The following is a 10,777-nucleotide window of genomic DNA, read 5'->3' as shown; positions in this document are numbered from 1 at the left end:
ACCGATGGGCTCCATCAGTTGGAGAGGGAAGCTTTGTCACCAATGGGATTTGCACCCTTGGCCAGAAAGCAGTGTCCAAGAAAAAGAAATAAAAAACACACAGAATCCACATGCTTAAATATTTATTGTTTATATTTCCCATTCTTTTCAAATGTGAACTTGTGTCCTGAAGGTGGAGCTTTAGTTCACAGGAAGATTGGGGAGGGGCAACTGTGCCTGCACAAAATAGGGCAGAATTGGCAAAGAATACATTTATATGCCTTAGAGCAGGGGTCTTCAAACTACGGCCCGCGGGCCACATGCAGCCCCCAGGGGAGTCTGATCCTGCCCGCCAGGTTTTTTGGGCAGTGAGCGTAGCCAAGGTGTTACAGTAGGAATTAGTAGTTCATATAGTCCGGCCCTCCAGCTCTCTGAGGGACCGTGATCTGGCCCCCACTTTAAAAAGTTTGAGGACCCCTGCCTTAGAGTCTCCTACATATTTCATGCCCAAAAGTAGGCACAGATTCAGATTTCTTTCCTGATAGGAGCCTGCATACAATTATATGGGAGGGAAAAGAAGCCCGCTCTCAAGAGTGGGGCTCATGGCCCCAGTAAAATGGGGAGAAACTAGCCATCAAACCATTTGTACTTCTTGATGGTTGTATTTTTAAGATGTTTCTGTTTCAAAATGAGGCAGCAATGAATTGAGTAGTGATCAAAATGCCACACTATAGAGTATGTTTAATCCAAATAGCTCTCAAGATGGTCTGCTACTGATTGTAGCAACTCGGTAGGACTTAGAGAAATTACTTGGTTACCAGTGAAGTAAAACCGTCTCTGCAGTGGGACTGAAGTGTTCCTTCTCGGCACATAACAACGCCGCCACAGCCAGCTATGATGGCAGTGACGATCAGTGTGCTCTTCATCACTCAAAATGCTAGCTCACAAATCCCCTGCTATGCCGTGATGGGTTCTGCGAGTTTCTGCAGATGTTTCTTAGATACCACTTTCCCCATTTCCAGCAGTGCAAATATTCTTAAAGCGTTTCAGGTGGGCAGGGAATGGGCGCACGGCCTGATTACTTTGGAGCAGAGAGAGAGAGCATCTGATCTGCCTTGTTTATGATCAGATGAACATGAAGCCCGTAGCTCAGGCCTTTCCCCTTCCTCCTCCACCCTTCTCAGGGCACCCAACCATCACCACAGCAGAAACAGCAACCTTGTACCTCATGGGAAAGCATTTGCGCCCCCCCCCGACAGGCAAAGATAATGCTATCCAATTTCAAAGAAGGAAATTATGAATGGAAAGATGACCCCTCCGAATTCAGAATGTGAGAGTCACTGATGGAATGATTTGATCCATTAATGGCACATTTGGGGCAGAAACTCACGTTTCTTTTCTGCTTCTTTCCTTACGCCACCCGAACTCCTCCTGCCTTATCCCTCAGCACCGGGGAGAACTTGAAGCACTGTTGTAGAAGTTTAAACCTGGATCAGCTGCTCCTTCAGGAGGGCTCAGCATCTGTAGGAGGCCCACTTATCCAACACCCCCATCAAACAAACAAAAAACAAAACAGCTCCACATATTATAGATCCTGTTCAGAGTGGAGAACTGGGAGAAGACAGAAGGTGCACCATGTCCCCTCCCTGGAGCCTGGAAACAGCCTGGGAAGGGACAGAGACCATTTCCCACAGATGCCTAGGGTCCCCAGGAGCACCCCCCCACCCCGGCACCCAGTGGCCCCCGGGATCACCTGCCAGACTGTAAGGGTGCTGGTGTGGTGCTATCAGCTGCAGCTCCGGCAGCTGGGAGGCACTTGTGACTCCTCTAGGATGCCCCCTGCTGAGAAACCCTGAAGCTTCACCCAGAGGAGGTAGTCACTGAGGTGTGCAGTGATTCAGAAATACAGAATGGGGCAAAAGTAGGTTTGCAGTTGTGAGTGCAGGAAACAGTCTATCCTTATATTATTATTAATTAATTATTGTAAGCCAACTTTTGCCCCTCCCTGTTTACTGTGCTTCAGAAATTCTTAATGGTTTGGGGGCTGGGGAGGGGGGGGGGGCAGCTGCTAATTGCCCACTAAAGGAAATTGGTGAGACCTCAGAGGGACCAAAGTAAAGAACTGGGAAGGGATGAGAGAGAGGGCAGGCCTTTAAGGCAGTGGTCGGCAAACTCATTCATTTGAGCCAAATATCAACAGTACAACAATTGAAATGTCTTTTGAGAGCCAAATTTTTTAAACTTACCGTAAACTTCTTCGCGGAAACTGATTTGGCTCAGTGGATAGAGCGTCAGCCTGTGGACTGAAGGGTCCCCGGGTTCGATTCCAGTCAAGGGCGTGTACCTTGGTTGGTTGCACATCCCCAGTAGAGGGTGTGCAAGAAGCAGCTGGTCGAAGATCCTCTCTCATGGATGTTTCTAACTCTCTATCCCTCTCTCTTCCTCTCTGAAAACAATCAATAAAATATATATTTAAAAAAACTTCTAATGCCACTTCTTCAAAATAGATGCACCCAGGCCGTGGTATTTTTGTGGAAGAGCCACACTCAAGGGGCCAAAGAGCTGCATGTGGCTCGTGAGCTGCAGTTTGCCGACCACGGCTCTAAGAACTAAAGGTACCTATTTCAGGATTAGAAGGCTGGGAAAGGGGGGGGGGGGGGGGGCGCAGCATTTAACTTGGGGAACTTTGGTCACACCTGAGGAGAATGCTCTCTGGGTAGTATTGTAATGGCCACAGGTGGCACTTGGTTAGAAGGTGTAAGTGGCCCTAGAGCTGGATACAGGTTAGAATCTTTTAACAGCAGCACCGCTTCCCCCCCCCCCCCCCTCCCGCAGCCTCCGCAGGTTCCCTAAGCTCTGCATGATCATTCTCCTCACTACTAAGTGAGAACAATACTCACTAATTAATAGGGTTGTTATGGGTATTAAATGAGTCTTCCGTAGTGAATTTAGAACAGCACCGGGTATGTAGTAAGTGTTCAACAAATGCTAGATATGATCAGTAAGGTCAGATGGTGAGTAGCACTTGAAGGGCTGGGTTTGAGAGCCTGGGACTCGGTTGCCAAGGGAGATCTGAGACCCTTTTCAAATATGGGAGCTCCAGCGCCGGGGATTGTCCAGGATCAGAGCTCGGGCGCCAGCCTTCCCCCACCTCACTCTTCTGACCAGGGAAATTCACCCTCCTTGATAGGGGAGCCCCTGTCCCCTGAGCCTCGGGCTCCTCCCCGTCTCCCGCGGTCCTCCTCGGGGCCTCCTTGCCGCGGTCCACACCTGTCAACCGCCCTCGCAGCCTCCCCGTGGCCCAGCCCCCAGGCCTCAGAGGCAACCAACCCTCTGGTGCCCGAGGTCGTAGCTCCGGGTGTCTGGCGTCTCCTCCTACCCCAGCCCTGCCCCGCTGCTCTGATAAACAAAACCCTAGCTTCGGAGCAGCCCCTCCGGCTTCCGCGCGCGGGAGCACGCCGGGTGCACCGTTAGCGCGCCCCGGAGCCCCGGGCCAGCCAAGGGGCATGGTGGCGGCGGCGGCGGCGGCTCAGCTTTGTTTTGAATAGATGAAAGAGGCCACCTACACAGTAACCCAAATTACCAGACCTCCCTCCTCCCTATCGCACGGAATCAGGAGGGGAGGGGAGGTGGGCGTGGAGGGAGGGAGGGCGGGCGGGCAGGAGGCGGAGGGCGGAGGAGGAAGAGGATGAGGAAGGGGGCCAGTTGCATCCCACTTTCACAATGGGAAAGTGAAACGCACCAGCGCACCCAACCTTTCCAGCCCTCCCCGCCCGCCGCGCTCCCCCCACCTCTGTGCCTCGCCGGGAGAGAGCGCCCGCGCCGCACAGAGGAACTCTCCGGAGAAGGAGGGCGAGGAGGAGGAGGAGGAGGAAGCGGGGCCGGAGCGCGCAGGGCTTGCCGCCGCCGCACAGGCTGCCGGAGCGAGCCCGCCGCGCGCCACCCTCCCCGCTCCTTCCCGGGCGAGCGGCGGGGATGGGGCGGCCGCGGGAGCCCGAGCGCGCGCAGGAGCCGCCGCCGCCCGCGTCTCCGTGGCCGCGCGCCTGAGCCACCGCCGCCACCTCGCGCCCTGCCCGGGGGCGACCCCCGGAGCCCCATGGAGGTCTCCCGGAGGAGAGCGCCGCCGCGCCCCCCGCGCCTCGCCGCGCCGCTGCCCCTGCTCGCCTGCCTGCTGGCTCTGGCGGCGCCCGGCCGGGGCGCGGACGAGCCCGTGTGGCGGGCGGAGCAAGCCATCGGAGCCATCGCCGTGAGCCGGGCGGACGGCGTGTTCGTGGCGAGCGGCAGCTGCCTGGACCAGCTGGACTACAGCCTGGAGCGCCGGCTCTCGCGCCTGTACCGGGACCGCGCGGGCAACTGCACGGAGCCCGTCTCGCTGGCGCCCCCCGCGCGGCCCCGACCGGGGAGCAGCTTCAGCAAGCTGCTGCTGCCCTACCGCGAGGGGGCGGCCGGCCTCGGGGGGCTGCTGCTCACCGGCTGGACCTTCGACCGCGGCGCCTGCGAGGTGCGGCCCCTGGGCAACCTGAGCCTCAGCTTCCTGCGCAACGGCACCGAAGTCGTGTCCTGCCACCCGCAGGGCTCGACGGCCGGCGTGGTGTTCCGCCTCGGCCAGGGGAAGCCCTGGTACCTGGCCGTGGCCGCCACCTACGCGCTGCCCGAGACCGAGACTTCGAGCCGCTGCAACCCGGCGGCGTCCGACCGCCAGACGGCCATCGCCATCAAGAACACAGAGGGGCGCGGCTTCAACACGGACGAGCTGGGCCGCCTCAAGCTGCACGGCGGGGGCGCGGGCAGCCTGCACTTCGTGGACGCCTTCCTCTGGAACGCCAGCGTCTACTTCCCCTACTACCCCTACAACTACACCAGCGGCCACGCTGCCGGCTGGCCCAGCATGGCGCGCATCGCGCAGAGCGTCGAGGTCAAGTTCCAGGGCCAGGCGGCCCTCGACTGCGGCCACGGGCACCCCGACGGCCGCCGCCTGCTCCTGTCCTCCAGCCTGGTGGAGGCCCTGGGCGTCTGGGCGGGCGTGTTCAGCGCGGCCACCGGGGAGGGCCCGGAGAGGCGCTCCCCCGCCACCACGGCGCTGTGTCTCTTCAGGATGAGCGAGATCCAGGAGCGCGCCAAGAACTGCTCCCGCGACTTCGAGGGCCCCGAGCCCAGCTGCGTAAGTGCTGCCCTGGGCCGCCGCCGGGGGGCGCTCCTGCCAGGAGCCGCCGCCGCCAAGGCAGAGCGGGAGGGGGACCGGGTTGGCGTTTACCGGCTCCGGGATGGGGTTCACACAGCCCCGTGGCCGCCCGACGCCGTCCTCACAGGGTCTGCGAGGCCTCGGGGACTCTAAAGCAGGGCCGGCTGTCCCCAGAGGGAGTGGAACAGGGGAGGTGGCGAGGGCAGGAATTAGGCTCAGAACTCTAAACCCCAGTGCCGTCCTTCCCTGTCCAGACGTGGACGCTTGTTTGGGGCCGAGCCTCGCATGCAGCCCCACCCCCTCCCTTCCCTAATCGCTAACGCAGGTGTGTGGTTTTAGCTGGCTTGTGTTGGCTTTGACCCCTTTCCTCAACATGGTTACCAAACAGAGTGCCCTCCGCAGACAAGCCACTTCCTAAAGGACTTGCCACCACACGCCAGGCCTTGCGCCCCCGCCGCCACGGTAACCGTGGGATGCGGTCTGAAGAGTTGGTAGCTTGCTGGACGCGGGGCAGAGCCGCCCTGCAAGGAGGCTCTCTGTTCAGCAAAACAGAACCCTCAGCGTGACCCAGCGCAGGGGGGCGGGGCTGTGGTTGTGCTGAGGGTGCGCTGTGGTCTCCCGCGGGGTGGGGGAGCGGGTGGGCAGGCAGAGGTGGCTTTGTAGGAAAAGCCTCACCCTGGTGGGGAAAGCAAGAGAAAGTGTTGGGGTGCGACAGGCAGTGTCTGGGCTCCAGACTGCCTGACTAAATCGTGGGGGCTCAGAGGCACCACCCTTGTGTTGTACCCGACCAGGCAAACAGCGGCGGCTTCCCTGAGGTTCCCAGGGCAGCCACAGCTGACTCTTGAGATTGGCGTTTCTTTGACTGGAAAATAAAGCAGCGGTTCAAGAGGGTCCGGTTGATGGGGATTATGGAGCCATTGTGCACTTCTCAGAGGCCGTTTTCCTTCCAAGGCTGCTGGCACATCTACTCCACATATGGCTCCTGAGAGGCGAGCCTGCTGAGAGCCTCCTTTATAACTGGACAGAAATCAAAGAGCAGGAATTAATGGCTACAGGTGTTGCTATTGTTTTGGCATAAAAGACGTCAGGGAGGCAAGGGAGCAGTCTCCACTTGGAAAATGTGTTGTGTTGCTACAATTGTGTGGGCATAGAGGGGAGCATTGGCTCTAAGGTGTATTAATATGTGTATAGAAAGACACTCCCACCCGCACTCACCCCTTTCTCTGCAAAACCCATCTTACTAAAGATCAGCTCTATTTTCCAAGGAGAAAAAAATAACTGAAATCCTTTACAAGGCTCCTTTAGAATGGTCATTAGCTTGTTCCACCTTGCCTATCAGTTGCATGCTGATAATGCCTTCATTTAGTCACTGGTATAATTTTTTTAAAAGCATAAGTGACATATAATGCACCCTAAAGGACTTAATCTTGCTATACACATATAATTTAATATTTACTATCTGTCTTTATTAGATCTTTATATTCTGTAGTTCGAATTTGGCAAAAATTATCACCTTCCACTCCTCTGTTGAAAGACTTGAAAATACCCCCAAATATTACTTGTGTCAAGCTTAAGTCATAGTTGGTCTCTTGGGCTAATGATAAGACAGCTCGGAGGCCCACAGCAGGTACTAACAGTGGAAGTCCAAGCTTTGCCATCTGACAGCTGTGTGGAGCCAAAACATTTCTCTTGACTGCCTCTCTCTACTCATTGGGGCCTGGAGGACTTAGTTCCCTTCCAAACGCAGCAGGCATCCTGAATGCACTCAGAAATCCGTGTTTTGGCTCAGTCAGGTGTTCCTACTGGTGCTGGGATGAGGAGGGGAAGGGGCAGTCGGAGAGCTGTTTATCATCATCACGGGAGCTTCTGGGAGAGAGCTGCCCATTGGAAATCAAGCGAGGGATAAACACATGCTGCCAGAAATCTGGAATTGGAGAAAGAAATAATTAAGAGGTCCCTCCATAGCATTTCTTGCTGCTGCTATTTATTGAGAACTCCCAATGTGCTCAGAGCTATGTGTTCTGAAAGACGGGGTCTCTACCCCCTGAGCTTGTCATCCAAGTTAAATAACGTACTCTGGTTCAAACAATAGCATGTCATGGTCGCACAGGTGGGAGCTTGGAGTTTTGCTTTCTCTTTTCTTCTTCCCTCATTTAAGTAAATTTCTTGCTGCTACTATGCACGAAAAAGGTTCCGTGGAATGGATTTTCAAGAGGGGTTTGAATGGAGGGGGGGAAAGGTGGTAGTTTTGCTGAAAAAGCTGACTATTTTCTAACTTATTAAACAGGCAGATAGGATACTTCATTCAACACACATTTGTTTGATGCCTCCTAATGTGAGCAGCTCTGTGCTGGGTGCCACTGATTTTGCTGAAAGGACAATGGCAGGTTGCAACCCCATTTAATGGGGTCATGGGATCAGTGTGCCTCCAGTTGTCACTCAGAACAATGATGTCATTTGAATGGCATTTGTTCTGCATTTTATTTTCAGGTTTGATTGTGTTTTGGAAAAGGCAGGCTGAATGATAGGTGCCTAACACAGGAGACAGGCTTGAAACACTCTAGAGGGAGCCTCAATAGATTCCAACAGCGGTTCCTTCAGAGCAGACAGTCATTTGAACAGTAAGCCACAGGCAGCGAGGCACAGGCGGCTAGATGTGCTTGCCTTCTCCCTCTCCTATTCGATGGCTTGCTCTGATTTTCCATCTTCAATCAACCATGGGTAGCAAAGTGACAGGAGTGACTGGGTTGTTTTCTCGTTTCTTGGCTCTTTTCCTACCAATCACAGGTTGCTGATTTTCTTTTCCTTCAGCTCCTCCTGCTAAGGGTTCATGTGTGGGATGCTTGTGCCACGAGTGTGTACTACTCAGCCTTTTACACACTGGGCTGTTGCTTTTTTCTGCCTTGCCACCAACTTTGCATCCCCTTTCACAACTCCAGCAGGTTAGCTTCAGCTCATGAACGTGCCAAGGCAGCCGATTTCTGTAGACCTTAATAAATAATAACAGCCCTATAATAATGATGGTGATAACTCCAGGAAATATTTGCACTGTGCCTTGCCATATGTTATTTCTAGTGAGCCCCTCATCAAGTCTGAGGCTGAGTCTATGAGGAACATTCCCATTTATCTGATGAGGAAGCACAAAAGAATAAAACAGCGGGTGTCAGCGCTGAGATCTTGCAATGTCTTCTTGTGTATTTTTTCTACTTTGGTGGTTCTCAAACTTTCCCTTGAAAGTCCCCTAACTGAAAAGGCAGCAGCCAACCTCCCCTAAATGTGGGGTTGAGGTTGGAGGGGACCCTTTGAAATGCATTTTTTAAAACTTCATGTGATTTTTTTTCATTCTATTTCCTAACATATCTGTGTGCTTTGGTTACTATAAAAAATGAATGTTTTAAATGATGTATAAGCTAATTAATTTACTTTCCTCCCTCTCTGCACCCCAGCTACTCCCTGCACACCAATGCACTTGTGGAAAGTGTTTGTACCTGAGGTTTGAAGTCTGACTGTTCCTGGTTTGTTTAGCTGCCACAGTTGGGTCCTGGGATTGCTTGTGGTTTAAACATGGTGTGTCCCCCACTCCTCCCCCCACCCCCCACCCCCAGAGATACTGAGAGGGATGTGTTCTTATCCTCTTGGCCAATGGGACCAAAGCCTGACATAATTTAGCTGTCATGCAAACAACCACAAAACACTCACATGCTCTCTGGCAGACAGTAACCCAAGACACTTCCAGCCGCTGCATGCAGAAGTGATGTCCCGGGACCACTTGGCAGTGCAGCCTTCTTGACCTCAAAGTCCACAGTCTTCCTGTCATGTTTTTCCTCCTTTGGTTTCTGTTATGATCCCCATCTCACCATTTTGCAATCTGTAGGCTAGACAGTGATTTTTACCCTCATATATACATTTGATATGCAATGGTGGATTTTCAAAGCTCAAAACCCACTCAGAGGGAAAAATCAGTCATGGCTACTACCGTATCTACTAGATAGCTGTCATGGCCAGGCTTTGTCTTAAGCACTTTACATGCCTAATTTTTTGGTTGATTCTCACAGCCATCCAATGAGGCAGGGACCATAGGTATTATGATGATTTTGTAGATGATAAAATTGAGGCCCAGAGAGCTTTAATAGGTTCCACAGCTGGTAAATGGCAGAGGCTTTAGGACCTGGGTGGTCTGGCCTCGGACAGTCCGGCACCATGGATAGTGGGTGCTGGTGTCTGTTCTATCCTGTGTGGAGCTGGCTGGACCCTTGCAACTGCTCTGATAAGATCAGCTGTTTGCAGACCTGAGACTTATGATAGAACAGAGAATCCTTGACCATGAACTGAGTTTCTGGTTCTGTGTGTTTGACCACCTAAAGTTAATACTCTGGGAAGTTGTAATTCTGAAACTGTCAACTTCTAGATAGTGCTGACATTCTTTCTGTTCAGGTTTCTAATGACCTCAGAGAGACAGACCTACAGGGCCTCAAAGGAATGCTTCTAGTTTTTGTTCTTGGACACAACTTAGCTCAGTGGTCGGCAAACCAAGGCTTGCAAGCCACATGCAGCTCTTTGGCCTCTTGAGAGTGGCTCTTCTACAAAATAGCACGGCCTGGGCGAGTCTATTTTGAAGAAGTGGCATTAGAAGAAGTTTAAGTTTAAAAAATGTGGCTCTCAAGATAATTTCTATCTTGTACTGTTGATATTTGGCTCTGTTGATTAATGAGTTTGCCGACCACTGACGTAGCTCATAATCTAAATCGAGATCTTGGCCTAAATCTGGACTACAGACACTCTTTTCTTTATCAGCAGCAACAATTAAAAATGTAATCCCCAGAAAGTAAGGGACCTTATAACATTTTCTTTTTTGTTTGACCAAGAGTACCTAGCATGTAGTACCTTGTATAGATGGGGACGGGAGAAATATTTGTTGAATTAACAAATAAAGGTTCTTGAAGGATCATGGTGGAAATGATTTCTGTGCTTAGTTGCAATGTTTTCCTGAATCTGGCTATCTCATTCTCCCTTAACTATTGTGTTTTCTTAATGTCTGGAGCCCCTAGGCCTCTTTTCCCAGTTCCAGGCTATCTGGCATCCTCCACTCCTCTGGCTCTCCCTAGAAATCCCTATTCATTGGAATAGCCAGACTTCTGATCTTGCCAATTTGGAGGTTAACTTTGACTGTGGAAACCCATGTTTGGATCTTGTATGACATCCTCTATAATAAAAGCCTAATATGCAAATCGACTGAACAGTAGAAAAACTGGTCACTATGATGCGCAGTGACCACCAGTGGGCAGATGCTCAATGCAGGAGCTGCCCCAGCCTGCAGGCCCCAGGCCAGTCAAGGCAGGTGTCAGTGGGGGAGCCCTGATCGCCCTGCCAGTTGCCCTGCAGAGGGAGACGACTGGCAGCAGTGTGGGGGCAGGGAGGGGGGTGCGATGCTGGCAAGTGGGCGGTGCCAGGCTGGCCAAGGTGAGTGTCAGCAGGGTTTCCCCTCACCCCCCTCCCCCATGTCCCCACCGGTCACCCCACAGATTAGCCTTGATCACCAGCCAGGCCTAGGGACCCTACATGTGTGCATGGATTTTGTGCACTGGGCCTCTAGTAATTTAATAATGTGCATGATCA

At 52.9% G+C, this 10,777-nt stretch overlaps 1 protein-coding gene across 6 annotated transcripts in view; it reads left to right on the top strand.

The window, feature by feature from the left end:
• The first annotated feature begins 3,668 nt into the window (after positions 1-3,668).
• Positions 3,669-10,777, top strand: part of PLXNC1 (plexin C1) — a 160,296-nt gene continuing 153,187 nt past the window's right edge. For 3 of the 6 annotated variants that reach the window (XR_014794738.1, XM_084880320.1, XM_084880317.1), the window contains exon 1: positions 3,670-5,140. Coding sequence is in view for 5 of the 6 variants with exons in the window: in XM_084880320.1 (XP_084736446.1) it covers positions 4,076-5,140 (1,065 nt within the window). In the remaining variant the exon portion in view is untranslated. Of the gene's footprint in view, positions 5,141-10,777 lie in introns of all 6 variants that reach the window. The other 3 variants (XM_084880319.1, XM_084880318.1, XM_084880316.1) reach the window with 2 other exon arrangements.

The sequence above is a fragment of the Pipistrellus hanaki genome (genome assembly GCF_964339955.1).
Source record: "Pipistrellus hanaki genome assembly, chromosome: 3".
Classification (NCBI taxonomy): Eukaryota; Metazoa; Chordata; class Mammalia; order Chiroptera; family Vespertilionidae; genus Pipistrellus; species Pipistrellus hanaki.
This window is presented reverse-complemented; position numbering and strand designations above follow the sequence as displayed.